This window comes from Drosophila rhopaloa, unplaced genomic scaffold (assembly GCF_018152115.1).
Source record: "Drosophila rhopaloa isolate 14029-0021.01 unplaced genomic scaffold, ASM1815211v1 contig_3, whole genome shotgun sequence".
In the NCBI taxonomy this organism is placed as follows: Eukaryota; Metazoa; Arthropoda; class Insecta; order Diptera; family Drosophilidae; genus Drosophila; species Drosophila rhopaloa.
Genome location: NW_025335123.1, coordinates 19,711,232 through 19,736,185, shown reverse-complemented (window position 1 = coordinate 19,736,185; position 24,954 = coordinate 19,711,232). Strand labels below are relative to the sequence as shown.

General features: G+C 42.4%; 1 protein-coding gene across 4 annotated transcripts; it reads left to right on the top strand.

Annotated features, from left to right (window-relative positions):
* Positions 1-1,101: 1,101 nt before the first annotated feature.
* On the top strand, positions 1,102-24,624 carry LOC108050034 (pneumococcal serine-rich repeat protein). Of its 4 annotated transcripts, none has more exons than XM_017131516.2 (8): positions 1,102-1,219; positions 8,762-8,974; positions 13,611-14,099; positions 15,276-15,404; positions 18,150-20,496; positions 20,684-22,256; positions 22,317-22,386; positions 22,468-24,624. In XM_017131516.2, exons 2-8 carry the CDS (start codon positions 8,837-8,839, stop codon positions 22,540-22,542), a joined length of 4,821 nt encoding a protein of 1,606 aa, XP_016987005.1. In that variant the 5' UTR covers positions 1,102-1,219; positions 8,762-8,836; the 3' UTR covers positions 22,543-24,624. The 4 variants fall into 4 exon arrangements, with proteins under 4 accessions (XP_016987005.1, XP_016987004.1, XP_016987007.1 ...); XM_017131515.2 differs by having other exon boundaries at positions 15,255-15,404; XM_017131518.2 differs by lacking the exon at positions 15,276-15,404.
* The last annotated feature ends 330 nt before the right edge of the window (positions 24,625-24,954 follow it).

Here is a 24,954-nt window from a genome sequence, read left to right as displayed (position 1 = left end):
GGATCGATTTTCCATGAAGTAACCCCTTCCCAAATTTTCGGAAATTGAAGTTGCAGAATAGTGACCTAAATCTGGTACTTCTAAGCCCATAACTTTTCTATCTGAAGTCCGATTCTAAAATGGTATGTCTTTAATAGCTCGTGGTTGAATTCCCTAAAAATCTGCATTCACACATTTTTTTGTAATTGTGGGTCGATTTTCCATGAAGTAACCCCTTTCCAAATTTTCGTAAATTGGAGTTGCAGAAAAGTGACCTAAATCTGGTACTTTTAAGCCCATAACTTTTCTATCTGAAGTCCGATTCTAAAATGGTATGTCTTAAAGAACTCGTGGTCAAATTCCCTAAAAATCTGCATTCACACATTTTTTTGTAATTTTGGGTCGATTTTCCAAATTTTCGGAAATTGGAGTTGCAGAAAAGTGACCTAAATCTGGTACTTCTAAGCCCATAACTTTTGTATCTGAAGTCTGATTCTAAAATGGTATGTCTTAAATAGCTCGTGGTTGAATTCCCTAAAAATCTGCATTCACACATTTTTTTGTAATTTTGGGTCGATTTTACATGAAGTAACCCCTTTCCAAATTTTCGTAAATTGGAGTTGCAGAAAAGTGACCTAAATCTGGTACTTCTAAGCCCATAACTTTTCTATCTGAAGTCCGATTCTAAAATAGTAGGTCTTAAATAGCTCGTGGTTGAATTTCCTAAAAAGCTGCATTCACACATTTTTATTAGTGAACATAGAAATTTTCGTTAGCCTGTAGCTGTCTTTTTGGTGAGCGACTGCTGTACTTGCCTCTGTGTGTGTGAGAGGTCCAACATGTTGTTGTTGCATGCTCGTTGTCGTCGCAACACCAACACACATAGACTGGGTGTGCGTGTGTGTGTATACGGATTTGCAGCTGTAGTTGTTGGCCGGGTCGCTGTTCAGTTGAGTGACTGATAAGTTCAGTCGGCGTTCGTTTGGCGCCGAGAACGGTTATCGCGTCTAATCGAATTTGGCTTAAATTCGTTGCGAATAGAACAAGGCGACAAAAGAGCTGGGAAAATCGCTGGAAAAACCAACCGCGGAATAGCGTAAAAATTCCACCTAAAGATTTTCCTCCGAATGCGCATTTGTGACTGCTACATTGTATTTTGTTTTTTTCGAGTGCAACACCCGGCAAGTGAACAAATTTTGCGGATTTTCATCTCCGGATTCCAGACCCCGGACTCCTGGAGGTATGCAATGAATTTCGCCTGCAGTCGGTGAGCGAGTTTTTAGCTGTTGCTTGTGCATACACATAACTATTCTGCATGTGTGTCCTGGAAGTTATATCCTTGTTCCGGCGAATGCTTGTTCAATTATGTAAGGCGGAATTCATGACTGCACAGCCTGTTACCAGGCGACGGCCATAAAAAATCCAGGGGACCTGCTATTTACGGGGCGAGTCCTGGCGATAATAATAAATGAGAATGCAAAGAAAGGCAAGGGTTAAGCTTTAAATACATATGTTCGTTTGTTCTAATTGCGTATAATACGATTGAGCTTCGTTTGAACTTTAGGTAAGGAAAAAATGACAGAATAATAATGTAACTAGCGCAATAATCATACGGTTAAGCGCGTAAATCTTAATCTTGAAAACTATTGACCTAAGTGCCTCAAGATTTCTGTGATCCAATTTATCCCATTGAATTCCTTCCATTAAGATCTAAAAAAGTAGAAAAGAAGATAGTTTTTATTAACTCGCGAAAAGGAAGCTTTAAATATTTGTCACTTCTATGTATTCGCGTTTTTTTATTGACCATGTTTTCTAATAGTTTTTATACAAGCTTATGAGTAACTTGAATTTATTATGCCTAAAATTAAGAATAACATAATAAAAGTAATTGGAAAAAATTCAAGTTACCTCCTATTAAATAATTAAATCGAAACAAGCAAAGCTTAGGGTAATTATTTTGGGAAGATTTTCAATTAGTCCTTAATTACAATTACATTTTTGGGCTTATCCCATACGTATTGTGGCAGTCCCCGATAATTGGCGACCTCAGCGAATAGCCCTAATGCCACCCCCTCTTAACCCACTGTGCATGTGTGTCATTACTTAACACCTACAAGCTGCCGCCAGTCGGCACGCCATTACACTATTACAGCAACAAACAGGGAAATACGAAATACGAATAAAAACGCGGAGAAAAAGCGGGGGACCGACGGCTTTGAACTACCCCCAAAAGACTTTAACCTCGCTGAAGAACGAGAGGCGAGAGACCCATATTAGTCATGCCCAGCCCGACGAGCTCACGCCCCCTTTTTGGAGAACCCATACCCACACCCTCATATCCACCCACACCCACACCCACACCTACACCTCCTTCATTGTTATTGCATGCTAATTCTCTTCTCTCGGTGCCCCACTCGAATTCTCGTTTCTTTCACATTATTGCTTTTGGCTTTTGCCTTTCAAGAAGTCATTTTCCTGTGACTGCCTGAAAGTATGCAGTGGAAGAGGTCTAATCGCATTTGGCACACAGAGAAAAAACACAACCCGATCCCTAAAGCCTGTGAAGTGTATCGTCAAACAGTATCATGCAACTTACCTATTCTGGATACAGATTATAGTAAATAGTTTATTAAATAAATATATATATTAGGATAATCCCCTATTATTTCACTGTTGGTCCTTCGAGCCGGATTTAATGTGTAGCGACTTTGATATGATTGGCAAAGACATTTGAGGGCAATGACAAACAAGATCACTTTTGAACAAGGGTTATGGACTGCCTTTTAACCAATATTTTTCGCTGAGTGCAATGTTGTCTGATGGGGTGGATTGAGGGTGCCTGGTCAGCATCGTGAGTGCTCCACTTTTGGGCTAGACAAAGAACAGTCACCTGTTCTGCAGCCCCTCTTTCAGTTGGCCCAAATTCCATGCGACAAGTTTGATTGAGTCAGCTCAACTTGTATACAATGCACAATGTATAATGCATAATGAAAGAGAGAGTGGCGAAATCTGATTCACTGCCAGCAGCGACAAGAGGGTCCTTCCCCCAGCTCCTGGCCATATCCTTTGCACTGTCTGTGTCATTGACGCTTATCAAAAGCCAGCGATCAAAGCCAGGGTTTTGTTTCCATTTTGCTGTTTCTGCTTCTCGCCTCCGCCTGTCTCCCTCATTTTTCCGCCGCTGATAAGCATCGGAATATTCATGGAAACCGCACAGTGGGCCATAAATGGTAGTAGATTTCACTTATAAAAAGGATATCTCTTGAGTTCTCTAGAATTGCAAATGCATACAATGTGAAAAAGATTGTAAACTTTGTAAGTGTTTACTAAGTTGTGAGTTTTTCTTGGTTTTTGGATTTCAAATCATAATGGTCAGTCATCCCAACCACCGTCACCTGTCTGACTTTAGACAAACAGTTTGTTTGCCTCCTTTATTCCTGGCCAGCCAGCTCTTTCCTTTTGGTCTGGCTATTCTTTTACCTCAGTGCCCACATCCTTTGCATACCTATGTGCTCGGCCATTGAACATCCTCATTGAATTTATTCTCCTTGGCGTCTGGTTTTTCTCTGGCTCCTTTAATCTTCACCACCCACCATCCAACTATCTAACTTTCTAACCATCCAGCCATAGACCCACTCCCTCCATGACAAACAGTTTAGCTGGGAACGATGAGCAACGAGCAGGCATTAATAACTTTTTTGCTGTTGTATTTTTAGTTGGCTTTTGCAGGTAGAGAAAAACAATGTAGTTTCTTTCCATAATTAAGAACTTACTTATTACTTATTACCAAAAGTTGATTATATTATAGCTCAATTTATAATTAAAGAATTATTGATGAAGCCCAAAATATATGTTTACATATTTTAATACTTATTATTTCTATATTATTTATTGTATAAATCATTGCTTTAATTTTTTTGTAGTCTGGTAATGATGAAAAAAAGCAATTGTTTTCTGTGCAGCCGACACTAAATGGCCGCCGCCGTCTTTTGGATGCCATTTTTTGGGGCTTGCGGTGCCGCCGACCCCACTGCCCCCTCTCCCCCCTTTTGCCCCTTTTTTTGTTGCCTCTTCTTGGACAATTTATGAGGTCAATGAAATGCTTTTGCCGCCTGCTGAGCGCCTCCCGCCGCTCGCAATGTGAAATTCTGCCAGCGACGACAGCGGCGACGTCGCCCAGCGTCTCCACCCCGTGTGACCTCCCAAAACCCCCCCAACAAAAAAAAAAGAAACCCCTACCCCATCCCCTGGGCCACCAATGTCATTGGGGGCAATGTGTCTAAAGGCTTTTGCCTATTGCCTTTGGCCGCAGGCCATGAGCCATTTTCAGCCGAAGTTGCCAATTCAAAGAGGGCAAAGAAAAATGGTAGAAGAAAAGGGAACAATATACGAGAAAAGTCTTATAGAGGGAAACCACAACCCCTACAACTGGGGAGTAAAAAATAATAATTAAGAACAAAAATTAATTAAGAACAAGAATTTTCTTGGCTACATTTTTCTTTAGCAAAAGGTTTTATGTTTTAAAATATGTCTGTGTTTTTGGTCTTTAATTTTAATGTGTTTGTTTTTTTTCATAATAGTGTATTTTATTGTGAGAATGTGTCTATTAAATAAAAGAGTTTAATGCTTCAACTAAATATTCCTAATTTGTTCTTAAATGGTATTAATACTAACCAACTTTAATTGAAATTGATTGACTGCGTTTACGACTATAGTTATTGGATTACATTTTTAATTAAAAGATCTTGTTGAGCCTTAAAAACTGTTACTGGCTTGTTGTCAGTTGATAACCAACTAAATAAATAAAAGGAAGGAATTTTTTAGTTTGATTAGTAAAGACAAGGACTTAAGTTATTGAAATCAAAGTCTGGGTTCTTTATGCTGTAAAGATTTGTAAATGTTTATTTAATGTTCGGCCAGACAAAGTTCTGTTTTTTTACTCCAATTATTCTTTTCATAGTTCAGCTTGAGAAGCAAAGTTTTCGCTGAAGAGAGGAAATTGTTGATGGGTTGGTGGTGGAAAAATGGGGGTCGTGAAGGGGCTTTATATGTACATATATATCGCCAGGGAACGGTTCTTTAAGCTGTTTGGCAAAGTTGTGCGCTTATGCTGACATCCTTGTCGCCTTTGCGACTCCACCTCCACTTTATGGCGCTGGTTCCATCGATTTTCGATGCTCCATCTGGAGAAGGAAAGCCAGCGTTAAAGGCCATCAAGTAGTTTAAAGTGGGAAGGAGTCGAAAAGGGGGTTTCCCGTAAAATACAAAAAGTTTTGCCTTCTCATGGGTCCGATTTCTTGCTGCCTTAAGTCAGTTTTAATCACACAAAAGGGAATATTGTACTATTAACCGTTTAGTCAAATATATAATACGATTTAATTAAAGTAAGATATTTTGTATTAATTATAGAGACATGATTTAAAGCGTTCGTATATTAAACACCGTTTTCCATTTATGTTATTGACGAATTTAATAATTGTATTATTGACTATGTCCTTTTTTATGACCAATGCAGGTAAATTAATAAATATTAAAAAAAAACTATAAGCTTTGAGAATTAGTGATCATCATAAATCCATTTGAGTTAAATAAAAAATAACCGATATCAGAAAAACACGTATTTTTACATTGGCCAAATGAAGTTTTATACTGTCCATCTCAATTTGTATGAAAAACTAATTAATACACATCATGTTTCCAATTAAGTAAAAAATCTAATAATTTATGCATACACATACATGAGCAATTAATGGAGAGAAAAGTAAACTGAGTATTTATTTTACTTTGAACAAATATTTAATAGTGTCCATATCAATTAGAAAACTTCAGGTACTAAGTGAAAAGTGAACTGAGTTTATGTAACTAAATGTTTTGCATATGTGCAACAAATTGGGGAAAATGTAATATTGTTTGCATGAAGCATGGGAAAGTTTGCAACGCAAACAAAAACTCATGCACAGCATTAAATTGGGTTTCCCACTAATGGGAAATTTAATAACGTTTTCTGTATCTATTGAAAACGTTGGTAACAGTATTATAAAATAATTTATGCGTGCATTTATTTACAATTTGTATTCGTTTAAAGACCTTTTGAGTGAAGTTTGTGTTTGTTTTGATTGTGAAAAACTTTTCAATTATTTTTATTTACAACTAATTGGCTTGTATTGTGATTGTGTTTGATTTTTACTAATTCTATGAAAAATGTGTACTTGCCATTTAATTGAAAGAAGTTACACCATATTTGCATTGTTATTTCACTAATTAATTAGTTTTATAATTGCATTCATTTCGCATGCACTGAGTCCATGTTTGTGTACACTTTCGAGTATAATCCTTTTGAAATCGGGCTACTTATTCATGCAATTATAGCCGCGACCAAGTACTTGGCCTTAACTTTTCACCGTTTCTCACAACCTGACACTGATGAGGGCACTCATTTGTATTCATTGCCCCTGAATCTATGGGCGAATTACGAAAAATTGCCGCTAAACGTTTTAAATTTAGAACTGCGCCAGCGGAAGGTCGAATGTGGCGGTGGGTGGGGTTCAAGGCTATCGCGGTGGGTGGGTGGTCGTTGGGTGATTGCGGAAAAGGGCGTTGACAAGTTTATTAAAAAACTACGTCTACACTGGAGTGGGTATTTGTGTGTTCGTGTTTGGGGCCGAAATGACTTTAATCGCATTGCCAAACCAATGACAAGCACTAGCTATAAATATCGATAACCATTGGGGACTTGCGATCAAGAAGGGCAAACTAAAATTAAATACCTTTACAGTTTTCCATACCAATTTATATTTTTGAATAGGTATGGATGTTAAGTAATCATTAAACAATACGTATTGTTTTTTACATACATTTTTGGCTGGCTTTAAGCCTTGGAAAACCTAGTCAAACACATATTTATGCCTAAATCAAGGTTTTATAGCCGCGTTTATTTAGTCAGTAACCGAAAGTTGCCGTGAATAATTCAGGGATTGTGTGAACGAGGAATTTTCAATTGAAGCCGTTCAAACATTTGCTTAGACAAACATCAAGCCATTCTCTTTGATTCGCCTTTTATTTCCTGTGGATATGATGAATAATGCACCGAATTCATTTCGACCCGCAACTCCCCAATCAATATGCATCCCCTACAGGACCACTCCCACTTTTTTTTCACTGTCCCAATAACCAGAACAAACTGCAGAATAAAAGTTCCTATACACAAGCCCAAAAAAAAGAGAAAAAAAACTTTATACTACCAGGCAGCTGCAATAATCATGTTTGCGTCAGGATGTGTGTGTGTATATATATATATATATATATATGTGGTTCAAGGATGCTCGAGTTTTATGTCCTATTTCTTATTTCTTTTATTTTGGACCCAGAAAATCGAGGGAGAAAATGAAATATTGTCTTTTGTGTATTAAAATGAAAGGTAGCAATCGGTTTTCATAAACCATGTGCCTTGGCAAATCAGAAATAACAAATTCCTATTCCTTAGATACTAAAAATAGCAGTCTCTTCAGCTTATATATATAATATTTTAGCTTATCGGTTTTTATCGGGGCTTGAGGCTTTGACACAATTTCTGCCAGGGAAACATCAGAGATTCGATGAAGTCATAGAGCCAGCAATCTGGGTTGCAAAAATGGATTTTTGTCGATATTTACTTTGGGTCTGCGTCATCTGAGTGACACAATTTTGTTTTGATAAGGATTCAAATATTGTTCGGTTATATTAAGATAACATTTTCGAAAAAACTAATAAAATATTAGGTCGTTATGAGGCTTTATTTATGAGCTTGTAAATCTGAAGGTTAAAACGATATTAAATGATTATGACAATGTTTGTTTTGCGATAGATTAACCAATAGTTTATTAAGACAAACAGTATACAATTATATTAGTATTAATTCAATGGGATGTTATAGTTAAAGGTTGGTTTCTTAGATTCCATAGACGTTTTGGTGGCAAAGCTGGAAATTTGATTAGTCAATTAATTTAAGATTTATTACATGAAATTAAAAATTGCTGCAAGGCACGATGACCAGTATAACAATAACAGCGCTGAATATTTAATGGCGAATTTCCTAGAATTACTTGACAACCCTATGTGGGCAAGTCTTTAAATATTCATCAATTGTTGATGTTATTATTTCACTTCCGGTTCGTTTGCGGCTGCCACGCGGTTCAATGAACTGTTGACACGGAATAGCCCCCTTTCACCCCTCTTTCTCACTCTTTCTCCTGCCCTTTCTCCGCATCTGTCTCGCTCGCTCGCACTGGCGAATAATTCGCCGGCAGTGCAGACACGTATTGCCTCATATATATTTAGTTCGCCTTATTTTTTCCAAATGATTCCCCAATGATTGATGGGGCCCAACGCGAGCAACAGTAAAAGCCAAGTGATATGTGATTGCAACCGTTTTGCTATAGTTTTTCCTGCACTGAGCGAAATCGGTAAAATCATATTTTTTTTCTTACCATTCAATATTTCCAGTGACAACGCAATAGAAATTTTGTATTATTTATTATGGAATCAGCAGAACAAAGATATTTTGTATAAATTTCTCGTTGATCAAAAAACAAATGAAGTGGTTAAGGAACTATATTTTGTTATATTTTGTTGCCTTCGCAATGTAAAAGTTTGTAAACAACAAAGTTTATCATACTTACATCATACATCATTTTTTCCAGTGCATTATTGTTGCCACAGGCAATTATGAAAAGCTACGCCAAAAGAGAAATCGTGCCAATGGCCTTCTAATGTGTGTCCCTTCGTTATTTTTTCTCTTCCTTAGCTGGTGCTCCATTTAAAGGATATTCCATGCCGTGCTGCTGGCTGAATAAATAGCATCGAGGAAAACGGTTACGGAATGGATGCGCGCCGGCAGAAACGACTTGGCCCAGCGCCAATTGCATCCTTCGAAAAGTCATTCGAGGACAATGCCACGACAAATGCACAGCAGCAGAGCCAACACCAGCAGGAGCAACAGCATCCTGGCCATGTGGCGGTGAGTCCTTTAGCCTATTTACCTAGCACACCACAGCAAAATACAGTGAGCCCTCTTCCCGGGAAACTGTATTTGAAAATATCGCGCCACCTATTGGGACTTCTTAAAGTATGCAATCGAAGAATATTAAAGTTTATTAATTTAAAATATATAAAATTTAGTATAATAATTCTATTCCTGAAAACTTAACTATTAATTTGCTACAGATTTAAATTCAATTATTAATATATTTTTAAGTAAGCAATACAAATTATCAGAGATAGATTGTTTTGGGTGACCACCTTAAGGAGTACGGACTGTGTTAGTAACTGTTACTGGCTCATGTCACATGCACATAATGCAGGGCTTAAATTAATTAACCAAAACATGAAATCAACTAAAGCGTTCCTGGGCGCTGTAAGCTTGGTCAGAGCTTTCCGCTCTCCAAAAAATATGGGTGTATAAATGGGGGTGGCAATGAGGAGTGTGGGGGGTGGGGGTCAAAGGTTGGGGGCTGTGTGCCGCAATCATGCAAATGGCCACTTAAAAGGCAGGCAGGCAGGCCAAACGCTTGTGGCTAATAAACAAAATGAACCTTAAACGGCAAAACAGCAGCAACACCGAAAGGAACAACAAAAATTGGTTAGCTATATCCGAGACACGCGCCTCGCAGATCGGCGACTGAAAAACCGTGAGTTCGTCATGCGTTGGAAAATATTTTGGCACGCATCCGCCTCAAATGTGAAGTGCTCCAAATAATGTTATTTAGCCAGCGGCAAAGGGGTCGAAGGACGAGACATGATAAAGCATCGCGTGAGGGACTAACGAAAACAGTGCTGGGTAAAGAGATAGAATCAGGGGCCTTAGGAGATGCCCCAGGCCAATAAACATATAACTACACTTTCTAGTCCATAATCTGACCTATTAAAAACGAGCTCCGTTATGTTATACCTCTATAAGTTTGTTATTTAATTATCGAATAATTATTTAAACTGTTGCATTTGTTTTTTTTTTACATATTTTCTTTTGTGATAGCATTCAATGAGATTATTTGCGAAAGGTATATTAAATGATGCTATTTTGATTACCCAAAGCCATTTATTGACCTTATTCATAATATCAGCTTTTGTGTTAATCCCGGTGGTGTAGCTATTTATTTGCCCGCCGCTGTATTCCCCGTCGCTGTCGCACCCACACGCGCACATGGCAAGTTGACTCTTGAAGCTTCGCAGGCGCCACAGCTGAGTCCTTAGAGCTTTCCGGCCTCTCTTTCCTTTCCACCCCGTTCCCGTTTCCTTTCTCTTCTCTTTCTTTGAAGCTTTCTGCCATGCAAAGCGAATTGAAGTCAGAGAGAGAGAGAGGGAGAAAGAGAGATAGAGCCAAAGCAAAAAAGCGAGAACGGCGAAGCTTTCGTCGCATTCCCATTCACATTTAACGTTAGCATACTTTTCGGGGCAGTTCGACGCTGGCGCTGCGTGCGTGCGGTCTAACGGTAAACGGAGGTCCTGCGAGAGCGAGAGAGAGCGCGCGCGTGTGTGTGTGTGCCAGCCAGACGTTAGACTGAGATACCAAATAGCAGTTAGCTGAAGGAGCAGCCAAAGAGATAAATCTAAAAAAGATAGAAAAAAGGAGCAGAAATCACACTTGCTGGCATTTATCGTTCCACCACGTTTTTTTTTTTGTGCTGTGCAAATTGATGCAAAATTAATAAGGACAAGTAATACACACACACGCACACGTGGAGAGGACTTTTTGGGACCGCGGTGAGTGAGTGTGTGTGTGCGTGTGAACAATAAACAGAAAGCAAGGCACGCGGCTCTCTCTTATCCTCTTTCAGCCAGACCCCCCTCCCCTGTTTCCTTCTCTCTCGCTCTCTCTCTTATCCTTAAGTTGCTTTTTATTTAAATTTTAATTAATATAATCACACATTTGTGTCACAGCCTCCTCTCTCCTTCTCTCTCTCTCACTTTATTTCTCTTTCTTCTCCCTCTTCTTCCCCTTGTTTCTTGTTCCTATTCGTATGACTAGAATTGTGTTACGATTTGTCCCAAAACACTTGCCCACATATCCTGCCTTTGCCTACCAAAAAAAAAAGGAAGAAATGTACGTTTTTTTTCTTTTCTGTACACCACAAAAACAAAAGGCCAAACATTTTGGGGGAGGGGGTTTCGGCGAGTTTTTCGGTGGCTTCGGAGTTTTGGGGAAGTTATAGGCCTACCGAGTTTTAAGCAAGTCACATGGGCTTTAGTAGGTTTCGAGGTTTTTTTGGGGATTAAGGGAAATGTATGTCTTCAGAATAATCGGTTTTTGGTTAAATTATGACTTTTATAGATTTTTTCGGAGTTGCAGGAGTCTCTGAACGGTTTTTATAAAATAATGAAGATGTCGACAGATAAGACCCAAGATAGAGGTGTTCTAGTGCTTTTTCGGGTTACGGTAATTAATGGGAGTATTACAGATATCAGAGAATTTCAGAATATTTCATATTTTTAGGTGGTTTCGGCTTTGCAGCTTAGAGACTTACTGAAGAATCGGTGCTTCTGGGCAATGAAAAACACCAGATCCCGGGGCTCTCGTTGCATAGCTGGCAGCGTCAACTTTAAATTAATTTGTGCCCCAAGGTCCCGCAGAGACAATAAACGACACCGCCCCCCGTATTCAGGCGCCATGTGTCAATCATGCCATCCACGACATGTGCATATTCCATGGCCCCCAACTGTATAGCTCCCTATCTGCTCCGCTCTTTGTCACCATGCCGTACCCGTCCCCACTTTTTGCGTGTGAAAGGATTTCTCCTTGAGCGCTTTTAATGCTAGTGCAGCATCACAGGAAAAACTGCAGCAGGGATGGTGGCATTGTGTAAATCCACCCGTCTGTTGCTCCAGTAAACTTAGGACCGCCCCCCTCTCCCCCTCAGCACACGCACAGCTTGAAAACTTAAAGCCCGCTAATGGTGTTAGCCAAAGACTTTGGAGCCCAGACACGAAAGGGGGACATATAAACTTGCTTCGTGGCTCAATTTTATTATCTCTTACCCCCGATTTTGAGTTTTTTAAATGAATTTCTGCGGCAAAAAGGATACTTTAAAAGTGACAAGGAGGAAATTGTCAGTTGAGGGAAGAAATTCTCATTTCCTACAAGTAAAACACTTAAATGAGGTACATGTACATTAAAGAGACGTTCTTTGTACACGAAGTTTCCAAATTGTATTTTTTTATATATTGCCTTTAATCATTTAAGGTCTGTTAGTTGTTTATTAGCGATTGGAAACCTGAAACATAAATAGAAAATAACCGAATAGTTAAAAGAGAGGTAATATCATTAACTAATATGTATCCTTAGACAAGGTAGTATATATTGAAGGTGAGGGATGCTAAATAATTCGTGAAATAAAACTCGTTTGTCATGGGTGCTTATCGTGCTCATTCATTATCGAGAATATTGCCAAAGGCCATCGAGTTCCTGGGATTCCGGCCAGATGCTCGTGTTTTGGGTGTTGGTTTCCCCAATGCAAACCCGATGTCCGATGCAGGTCACTCCAACTCAAAGCCCTTTAATTATAATCGCGGCCAAAATGGAAAGTCTCTGCGAAACAATTGCCAGACCACAAGGCCATGGGAACCGAGAAGACAAAGCAAATCATTGTTTCATTTAAAAATCACATGTGGGAATAAAGCCAGAGTGAAAAGCGAAATGAAGGAAAATCCGCAGAGAAAACGCCGCGGGGCAGCTCCACACGTACAGTATATGGAGAAAACTGTGTCAAAAGCGTTTGATTTCAATTTGTGAAATGCAATCCGAGGGGAGATTATAATAGGAGGCGCTGACCGAGTTAACCCCCAATCGAAACGATCCTGTGCTTTTCTATTCTATTCCATTTTCCCTACGGTTTTTCATTACCAAATGTAGGGACCCTTGGTATCTCTGCGAAAAAACAATTCGATTTTATATTTCACATATGTCTATGAATTGTCTATGAACTTAAACCATTTTGTATTAGAGACAAGTTTAAAGTATAAACTGATTTTACGCTTGTATCTAGGACTTTTTTTAAAATATTTCCTAAGGAACCAACAAAATAGGACATAACACTATGTAACAAAATTTGGACTTTGTGGTCAAAATAGTTCAACACACTGTACTCCTCATGCATAGCTTTAGACTACAGTTTAGATCTAAAGTACAAACTTTCAAGTGGTTTTGCAACTATATTGCAAAACACAGATTTTGTCAGCCAAAGGTGACAGTTTGAATAGTTTTGCAACTATGTAAATATATTGGTAACAAGCTATTGGACAGTACGTGTTAATTCTGTTTTTGACATATTTTACTTTGCCAAGGGTTATCCTCAATCAAGAAAGTTTTTAAAAATGATAGTTTCTGATAATAATTCTCCCTCGTACCTTTTATTTTGAGTTGTATATATGTTATATTTTAGTATTTCAACTTAAGGAATGCTTTCATATTGGTCAGTATTTAATAAAACAAATTCAGCTATCTCCTTTATGAATTCGTTCAATGGTTAAGGTGCGTTTTCCGTATTCTATCATACCTTTGGTTTGGGATAATCAAACCTTATTTTTAAGCAACAACGTGTACTTCAATTTGAAGGCCTTCTAAAGTCGCTTAGTTAACAACGTATTGTTTTATTTTTCAGATGATGGAGCAAAGTGTGCGAAACCAGACAACGATGCCGACGACGGCAAATCGAAATAGAGCCGCCGGTGGCATAGAGGCACCCAGCATAGCCACTGCATCTGGATCCGCTAATGCAAGTGGCAGTGCGACCGCCTCCGCAGCATCCGCATCCGCATCCGCAGCATCCACCTCCTCATCCTCCTCGTCATCGGTTTCATCGGCCACTTGCTCGGCAACCATTGTCCAGGCGAAACAGCGACCTCCGCCTTTAAAAACGGCGACGACAACGGTGACCACCACTTTGGTGAGCAGCAGCGAGGGTGGTCAGCCTCTGCCACCCACCGCCCACTCGGGTGGTGGTCCGGGTGGGGGAACGGGTGCCAGTTATCGCGGCACCGCCACTCTGACCACGCCCTCAACGCCCCGCATCGAGCTAAGCCGCGCCTCCAGTTCGTCGCATCACGAGGAGGACAGCCGGGAAAGCAGTCCGGAAAATGTATTTGAGCAGGTGAGTGAAGCGAATGCTAATCCCACTTCAGATGGGGCATAAGGTATAGCCCATCAAAAATGGACATAGGGACAGGGTAACAAATGGAAATTATTGTTTAATTCTGATTTTAATGTCTATAATAAGCTATAGTTTTTAGGGGTCCAGACTTTGGAATTATTTGTTTAATAAACTTCATGTCTCATTACGACTTTTGTTATTTACCGAAATCCATATCAAATTGAACCTAAAAATTCAATTTTTAGAGTCAGAGAAATCTATTAAGCTTTGAGTAGAGATTCAAATCAAACAAGAACTTCAACATATCTTAACTACAGATGGAATTTTAAGTTGATTTTTAAGAGAGACACCATTTATGAAACCTTCTAATTGACAAACAGATAAAACAAAGCCTGCCAAAGGAATTCTACGATAATTTCCATAATAGCTTTGTCCCTTTAACAAGGTATCACCTTATACCCCAAATAGGAAAACAAATTGATACCTTTCCATCACTGGTGGGTGGGTTAGTTTAAAGGAGGCGAGGAATCGTCTGGTGCTGATTATTTTGTACTTTGCTCTTGTTTGCTTTTTTTGGATTCGTGTATTTGATTTGTCGCTTATTCCATTCAAACATCAATCAATCGTATCTTAACCATTCTCATTGATATGTATATCATCGTATATATATGTATGTGTACATCTGTCTCTTTCTCTGTCTGTAACACTCTGTGATGCGCTCGCTACCCTTTGCACACACACTCTACCCCCTCCCACCCCCTCTCGAAAACACCTCCGTTACCCCAACCCCTGACCTATAAAACACATCCAAACACGTCCCTGTCGAAAAACAAAAATCCCGACCGAACCACAAAACGAATCCTGCACACAAATTGGCTGTTGATTTGTTGATTTCGTTTCTGTTTTCGACTTTTTGCTCCACCTCCTTAACCACCATGCATGCTTCTTGACCCCCAACCACATCCACATCCACATCCACACCTGACCCTTGCCTAATCCCCGAACGAATAAACCAAATCGCAAAAAAATCAAAATCAAAACAAACCGAAAACAAACAAACTATCGCTCTGACATAACGAACTGCTCGACATTCGACAATTGACTCGATGTGTGTGTGTACTGGCTGGTTTATGTGGTTGAACTAATGCTCTGAAGGTCGGAACTGGCACCCTACAGGAAACGATTGGCCTTGGCTTTCGGGAGGAAGGTGCCCTCGAGCTGCGCAGCTCCACCGAGGAGCTGTACTTCATGGATGCCGAGCAGAAGAAGGAGGAGCAGGAGCGGATCCACCAGCAGCAGCAGCAGGTGAGCGGGAATCTGCAGAAACTTGAAACAGAGGAGTCGATAAGCTATCAAAGCCCACACGATTTTACCAAAACGATCAAGTAGATTTGTTATAACACAGTTTTGGTAAACAAAAACAGCAGCATCGATAAACTAACGAAATTTACACGATAATTCATCATTATCTCGATAAAACCGATAGATCGTGAAATGTCAAAAATAAGATTTTTAATGATTTTTCGCTCAAAACTATCAGTGTTTTTACGATAACAATGTAAACAATGGCCCAATAATAAAATGCAATACCTCGTTGAACTCGTTACAAAATTTCCAGTCGACTGACATTCACAGTTTTTTTTGTAAAATTTTCGAGAAAAAATCTTGAATGAAAATGTAAAATGTAAAAAAATGAGATTTTCAACCATTTTTCGCTTAAAAATTTCTATATTTTCACGATAACAAAGCAAGTAATGGCCCAAAAATAGAATGACATACCTCGTTGAAATTGTTACAAAGTTTCCAATCGAGTGGCATTCACAACTTTTTTTGTACAATTTTCGAGAAAAATTATGAAAAGGAAAAATATGAAATATGATTTTTAATCAAAAACTCATGATTTTTCGCTCAAAAATTTCAGTATTTTTAAATTGTAATATAATGGACCTGTTTTGCAAAATACTTTGCACAATGAATCCTAGATATCAAATTTACACACACACAAGCTACGTTAGAAATATTTAAAAGAAATCAGGTTTCATAACATATTAATACCATTTTAAAAGATACCATTTAGGCACTTAGAACTAACTTAAAGCTTACCATACTACAACCTTAATTATTGACCTTAAACCTCTATAGATTTTACAATAGATATTTATTCGCCTCGTAATATTTTCAATACCTCCCCTTCGACTCTATAAAAATAAATACGCTGTAGTTTAAACACATTTGCGAGGACGAAGCTCGTTATTTTTTCAAGTTGCTTCGACATTTCCTATTAAAAAAGCGGATGGGCGAGACTTTGACGGGGTCAGAGGATGATGGGCTGGCGAGGGCAGCCGGATGGCAGACAGTAACCGCATCGCAAGTTGAATTAATAATGCAAAATTGCATTCGAGTGGCTGGGAAGTGCAGCAGCAGGAAGTGCAGTAGTTCCATCAACGGAAATGGGCGGGATGGCGAAAGGCGGATGGACGAGTAAGCACCGAGTGACAGCTGACAAGTGTAACCACCCAACAAAAACCCAAGTCCTTTGCCATTTCCCCACTGCAGCCTCAATTTCCTCAGTTGCGATTGTTTGGCAAAAGTTTATTCCTGCACTCGGCGGGGCAAAAGTTTGTGGGAATTATTTACAACCAAGTTTTTCCCCGGGAGAAATGAGTAACTCTGTCAGCTGACGAGGCGTCCAACTTATCAATTGCCGGCTCAAAATGGGTGAGATGAGGTAAAGTGAGGTGAGGTGAAGGCTCCTTGTTAATTGCAAAAAGTTGCAATTGATTAGTTGGACGCGTGGCTGCCTTAATTGCTCCCAAGGAGAGCTGTAATTAACTGAAGGTCATTGCCTAAGTGCTTTGCTAATAAAATAATATCAAATAATATTAACCCATAAATAGGTATTCTATAAAGAAAGTATTTATATATAAATTTACATTTATTTTACCACGAAATAATGCTTAAATTCTGTATTTTTCAAACTAAAACTATATCTTGAATTACCAATTATCCAAAAAGGCTTTCACAGGGGAAATTTAATAGCCTATTGTAGCGAAAACGTTTCACAAAAAAAACCAATGCTAATTAATAAGGTAGCAAGTCGAAAAAACTCTGTGAAACCTGTCGAATAGCGAGCGTTTCCCAATGGCAACCGAAATGCAATTCTATCTCCATTCTGCAGTTTTCCATTTTCCACCTCGCCTTTGTGCTCTCGCTTTGTTTGCCCAAGTTGATTGGCAGCCGCGGGTGGAGAGTCCAGATTGAAGAGCCGCGATTGACGTGGAGCCGAATGGAATCCCATGATTGCCAGCGGACCAGTGTCCGCCTCCATTTCCTCTATTTCATGAGTGCACTGGACAAAAAACCACTAAGGCGCCAGTGCCACTCCATTTTGTGCACTTCCCTTTCCCCAATTTAAACTATAGATCTTGTGTTAGGCTACCTTGGAATGTCCTCTTACTCATTTTCAATATTTCTTGTCTCTAAAAGTTATTCTCATTCCAAAATATTCAATTCATCTTTCTTGGTACTTAAATAAAATCTACTTTTGTATATATTATTTTCAATATATGTTTATATATATAAAATATATTAATACCATCAGTAGATAAAGGTATTTAATACAATTTGTTTACCCACTTTCTCCTACTGTAGTGCTCTAATTTTCTTACTTCAACCACCTATACTTCAATGTTATAAACGATATTCTAAGATGGTTCACCATAGTCCATAATCCACTATATTTTTTATTAAATTAAATCAACCACCTGTGTTTGTTGTCACTTTAGATCTGAAGTCCCTCCAAGAACTTTAATAATATGTTTAAGATTATAGATTCCTTTTCCACAATTGGTTGCCATTATTGGTATTAAAAGTCCAGTTGGGTTTCTATCTCATAATGTAGTGTTCCACTTTCCTATCTTATTGTCTACTTCAGCAGTTGAACCTCCACGTCAAGTTTATACACTGGGTATTTGATTAAGTTTAAGTGACGTCTGTCCATGTTATGATTACGCCACTGCATCCTTTGACAGACTCGTCCTTTATTTGCAGGCCAAGCGCTCGTCGCCGCACATCTTCAAGTTCGACGACCACCAGAGCTACCTGCAGCAGCACCAGCGCAAGGACTCGGCCAGTTCGGAGGTGGCCGCCCTGCTCTGCATCTCGGGTCGCACCAGCCGCATCTCGAGCGTGGGCAGCCAGGGATCGGCGGTGAGTCGCCTTTCGGCGATCTCGGGTGTCTCGCGCTCCCCCTCGCCGCACCGCATGCTGCTGGAGACCTCGTTCTGTGGCCCCAAACCGGTGGAGCTGGGTGCCGGGAGTGCAGGTGGCAGTGGTGCCTCCACGGCGGCCAGTTCGGCTCATAGTCAGGCGGAGGGAATGCCGGGAGCCGGCACAGTGGCCGCCAATGCGGCACTCCTCGAGCAACTCCTCTTGGCCCGCAAACATGATCCCACCCAGGCCGTTCTGGCCGAGGGCATCAAGGTCCTGCCCCCCGCTCCAAAGGGGACCGGAGCAGGTCCCTCTGCTACCACCTCGGGTCGTGGAAGGAGCAGACAGACCAGCTCGCTGGCCAATGGTCAGGATCGCATTGAGAAGGAGGCGAAGGTGAAGCAGACAATTGGTGCCCAACGCAGGAGCACCAAGAGTCCCGGCCAAATGGTTGTGGGCAAGACGGCCAGCGGCACGGAGTACATAAGGATCAATCTGCGGCCGGATCACATGTACAGTGACAAGGGCATCGCCTCCAACGAGCGGGTGGTGGAGGCACCCAACCAACTGGCACCGGTCTACTCCAAGCCCGCCTCCCTCAGTCTGCAAGGTGGTCCCATCGAGGAGCACCGTCTGACTCCCACAGCCAGTCCCAAGCCGGGCAGGCGATTTACCAGTCGCTCACCCTCGCCAGCAACTGGAGGAGCCGCTGGAGGAGCAGGTGGCTCCGTCTCCCGCAAGAGCTCCTTCAGTTCCCTCTTCCGTTTGGGCAAGGACTCACCGGATTCGCCCAGGGAAACGGCTCGATCGCGTAGCAAAAGTAAAGAGCGACCAGCCACCGCATCGGGAGGATTGGGTGGTGAGCGTGGAGGCGGTGGCTCCCAGAATGTGACGCCCAGCAAGCAGAAGTCGGTGTTGGCCATCTTTAAGCCCGGGAAGCGGGGCAGCCAGAGCAGCAAGAGCTCGTCGCCCATCGAGTCCAGTGTTGAGCCGGCGCCACCGCCACCACCACCTGCTCCCGGATCGGGATCCGCCAATCGAAGTCGCACCCCGGCAGGATCTCGACCCGGAAGTCGGCTGCGCTACTACGATGAGCCCGTGGAGGGGGTCATCCATATACCACTGCATACGCCGCCGGAGGAGCGGGAGGCGCGCACTCTGCTGCAGGGGATCCAGCAGCTGACCCACGCCGCCCAGGCCAGCATGGATCCCTCGCCACTGCCCACCCACCGAGCTCCGCCCACTTCCGCCCAGGTGGCGGTGGCGCCGGGCACCCAGATCACGGCCACCCAATTGGCGGCCGCCGCGGCCGCTTTGCGTCCGGTGGCCCAGCGAAGGGTGGCCCAGCGGCCGGACCTGGATGCCATACAATCGCTGCCCAGCCAGGAGGATCCGCCCACGGGGCCGGAGGAGCTGGAGCGGGAGCGGGAGGTGCTGCAGGCGGAGCCGGCGAACTGGAGCCTCGAGGTGCAGCGGCACAGTTCGCAGGACTCGCAGGAGACGACGGCCGAATCGGTGGGCTCGGTGGTCAGTGCCCGGGCGGCCAATCTCGCCCAGCAGCGCGAGCAGGCGGCGGCCATGCAGCGACTGCCCTCCGTGGAGAGCACACAGAGCGCCTGCGAGCCGAGGCTGGTGCACACGGTGGCCACCGTCAATGCCCCCAATCCCGATTTGGAGGCCGCCGCCAAGGAGCGGAGGCGTCTGCTGTTCGCCACCCGGCTGGGTTCCGGCAGTCAGGAGCAGCTCTTCTCCACTCAGTTCAGTATTTCGAAGACGGAGAGCCAGTCCAGCCAGCTGTCCGAGCAGGTAGAGCACTCGGGCTCGGAGACAACCGACGGATTGCAGCGCCAAGGCACCGTGATCCGGCGAATGGAGAACTCCACCGGACCTCCACCCCCTCCACCGAGGGGCGTTTGCAGTTCGGAGGAGGAGCAGGGTGGGGTCATGGCCGGCTCGGTGGTAATGCGCTCCAAGCATAAGTCACGGCCCAGTTCGGAGGATGAGGCTGCTCCGGCGGCAGCAGCTCCAGCGGATCTGCGCCATTCGCGTTACTTGGAGAACTTCGATGTGCGGCGCAAGCTGCACGAGAATCTCACGGAGGCGGAGATTGGAAGGGTGACCGAGGTGCCAGGTGGTCAGGCGACCATTCCCAGGAAGCCAAAGCGACAGAGTGTCCCAGAAGCAAGACGTAAGTGGTAAACCCATGGTCACAGAAATGGAAAGAGATCTAAAATCACAAGCGTTTCACAACCTTATTAATAAGATTTCTTCACTGACTTAATCAGCAATCCAAGCCCAACCTTTATAAGTGATTTCAAATCTCTAGAGATTTCTGTTATATTTGTGATTTTGGCTGACTTAGATCCTCCTTTTAGGTGAAACCACTAGCTATAGTTCTGGCACTGCCACGCCCACCACTCCCACACCAACACGAGCGACACCAGTATATCAAGTGGGTCAATCCAAGCAGCCACCGACCTCGGCAACCACTCCCACAACCACATCAGTTGCAGAGACCACTCTACCCGCTTCCACTTCCTTCACGGGTCCTCCAGTCAATACCTTTGATGAGCCATTGGGCACTTCCTACAGGGATCCACTAAGCACTTCATATAAGGAACCAACAGCCACTTCCTTTGGGGATCCACCAACCACGTCCCATCACGATCCTCTGACCTCCACAACTCCGGATCACATGCTCACCTCCCCGCCACCCGAACGTCGTCATTCGCTGTCAACGGATGAACATGAGCCAGTGGAATCCTCGGAGAGTGAGAGGGATTCGGATATGGCCGGCAGCTCCTCGGTGACCACGGCAGTGCCAGCTGGCGGAGAAGCGGGACGGCGGCACCACAACTTTCCGCGCAACGTGTGCGTCATCGAGGAGCACGAGAGCACAGGTCTGGTGTCCCAAGAGTCCTTCGAGGACGAGCTGCCCTACATACCCACCACACTGCCCGAGGAGCGGGCCCAGGGTGTACCCATAATCCCGATGAGAGAGCGGGCCAATATGGAGCTAAAGACATGTCCGGTGGACAGACCACGGTCCACCACTCCGCTGAATCCCTCGCATCTCGAGGAATACTGCACGGGGATCATGACGCCCCAGGAGGCGACTCCAGGTGGTCACCAGGACATCGATGGAGGAGTAACCACTGGAATTGGAGGTGCAGCAGGGGCAGGAACCTCCGCAGGAGCTCCAGTGCGAGGGGAGAAACTAAGGATCAGTTTACCCCGCAAGGAGTCCATTGGCAAGGAGCGCATCCAGAACTCCAAGTCACCACGTCGTGTGTCCAATACCAGTGGCAAGTCCTGGTTCGAGTTCGCCGAAGAGGGTTTGCGGGCCAACAACAACCTGGAGCGAAAGGACTCCGCCAAACAGCTGCTACCGGTGGTCACACCACCACCACCATCAGCACCACCTCCTTCTTCATCGAATTTGGAGGAACCAAAGCCAAAGGTCTCAACCCAACGAAAACTCTCCGGTCATTGGATCGATTTCGAGAACATACCCGAGAAGAGGAAGCCGGCTAAGAGGATCACCACTTTGCCCAAGGAGACGTTGTCGAGCAGTGTGGTTGCCACGGCCACCACCAGTTCCTCCTCCGTCTGCGGCAGTGGTCATCGCTCCGGATCGGGATCCGCAACCGGTCACCATCATCATCATCACCACCATCATCAGCAGCAGCAGTCATCGAAATCGAATGCGGACGGGGGCGATAAGTTGCACTACAACTACGTGAAGCCGGAGGACTGCCAGTGCGAGTGTCACGAGGCGGAGCGCGGGGAATCCTCGACAGCAACCGCCGGAGCCGGAGATACCAGTACGGAGACGGGCACTGGAACGGGAACGGGAACTGGCAGCGAATCGCTGGCCTCCGTGGAGCTACTGCAGCAGGGCGAGGACATGTTGCCACTACTCGATCCCGACACCTCGGCGGAGGGCAGGTGAGTGGTCCCAAGACTCTAGACTCCCTAAAATATCTAAAACCTTCTTGATCTTTTCAGGATTTACGGGGACGAAGATCAGACACCTCTAGTTCGTCACAGTGGCAAGGCCGTCTCCTCCAATCTAAGGGTCAGTAGAGCCATGTTTAATTAAGAATTTAAGAATAAGACTCACAGTTTTCCCTATTTTTTATAAATTCCCCTATTTCAGACCCAACACGAGGAGTTTCCACGCCGCGATGATGGATCTAGTCCTCGTAATCGCAAGTTTCCCGACAGAAAGTAAACAGCCGGTGGCATACTCATCGCATTTCATTTCGGTTCGAACCGGATCGGTTCTTTATAGATCTTCAGGGTAGCTAAACCGGTAATCTATCTCTCTATGTAAGTCGAGTCACTAAACTAAGGGCCAGCGTGTCCTCCTGGCCTATATCCTTAATGTACCTCAAGCTGAGTGGTTGTTATACGTGCAGAAGCCGAGGGACAATGTTGCGTATTACCTTTCGACTCGATTAGCTTACAAAACAAAAAACTCCATATGGAATATACACAAAAAAAAACAACACACTTAAAACATACGATAATATGCATACGATACTCAGTACTATATAGCTCATGAATGTACATGGTTAGGGTAATTTTTTTGATAGCAACAATTACAACACTCACCCTTTATAGCAATCCTGACGCAGGAGGAGGTTGATCGTTTTCCCTAGAAACTTTTCGCTGGCAATTTTACTATATGTGATCTCTCGGATAAAGTGTTATATGTGTGTGGTCGAGGCGCGTTGGACATCCGATCGGATTCTCTAGCTGTAAGTCGGTGTATTTGTGTGTAGTTTATAGCTCAGACAAATCCAGAAACCAGAAACCAGAATCCAGAATCCCTAGGCTTAGTCATATAGTCTCTATCTATATCGGTGTCTGTGACAGTGTCTGTATCTGTGTCCGTTTCTATATAACTACGAGCGTGTGTGTGTGTTGTGGAGATCTATATATCTCGGTAGCACTATCCTCCCGATTTCGACCCATATCTCTAGGAGTCTCACAATGAGACATATGCAAACGATCTATGAACGAGTTGTAATCGTTTTCAGTTGGTCATTCGCAAAAATTAGCCTGATTCATATAGTTGAGTTTGAAGCGTTAGTTAGTTAGTCAGGCCCGATTTACCGGGTGTGTTGTAAATACATAAGTCTAAACTAGATTAAAGTATTCGAAATAAATTGATTTTGACAATTTTTTTTTGCGAAACAAAGAAACTTCGCTTAAAGTTTTTGAACTTTTAATCGAGTTTATTATTATATACATGATTATAATTATATAGCCAATAAACTGCCAGCACACACACACTTGCCATAAGAGAAGTTCCTCGTTTGTTTTTGTTTTTGGGGTAACCGGTTGAGCGATCCGCTGTTTGGTGACCCCGTTCGGTTTATGCGCCCCAAACATCACGATACGAATGCGACCTATAAACTAGCTTCAAGGAAACAGTAGAGGCCCTTAAGGAATTTCCTTTCATACACTCTCATACTAAAAAAAAAACAACACCATCTAGCTAGCCTTTGAAATTCCTAAATACTTTATTGAACTTAGCGGACAACGGACATTCATTAAATTGAAGCAAAATCAAGCAAATAAAATTTAAATTAATATTAATGCAAGCTAAGGAAAACTTATAGGTAAATTATACAATACATACATAACATTGAAAATGTGCGAAGCGGGGTGAGAAATAAATGGGAGCTTACATCAGAGAACTTTACGAGTTTATCGAAGAATTTCAGAGCCCCATAAAATCCCATTAGGGAATAACCTAATGGAAACCTTTTTTGTATTTTTTTTTTGGTAGCTGAAGTGGTGAAGCACAAAATGCACTCGAAACATATACGATATATAGACATAATGACGAATCCAAGCAAGATCTTAATAAATTGTACAATAATTTCCACAATACATTTATGTGAGGATAAATATATATTCAGATATACAAATCTATATGTATATGCATATACACATAAGTTGCGTTTCCAATTTCCAAAACTTGTTCTCAATACTTTTTTAATCGTTTTCGAGTAAACTTTTTTTGTATAACTTAGACAAACCACGAAAATTGTTGTTAAAAATGCATTTAAATTAAAAAACGAAGACGAGTTGAACATTTAAATAAGCAAATGAATATGAAAAATTGTTACCAAAATTTATGGATTCATACGAAAAAAAAACCAGATGGGTTAAAGCAAAAGAAAATAAATTAATAAATATATATGTATGCACTTTCATTATTTAACGTTTTCATATAGACGAAGATGATGATTATGATGAAAAGGAAACATAACATTAATTGAAAACTACTCATTAAAGCGACAAAAACATATTTAAACAAACTGTGTGTGCGGTTTTATCTTGGGCCTTTTTTCGGATATCATCGGGGTTTATCGATTCGCGCCTGTTAGCATGCGACTTGGACATGAGAATTGGACTCTTATCGCAATCTGAGGCTTAAACAGCCCACCGTTGGCAATCGATCATGATTACGGCCATTTAACATGCATATAGGGCTCAGCCGTAAAGCCGCACTCCGATTTCAGATAACGACTTTCAGCGCGGACGTCAAACAATGACCCTTTCAGATCCGCAACCCCCCCACCAACCCAAATAGCTGGTAAGCAATATAAAAATTACTTTTTATACGGCA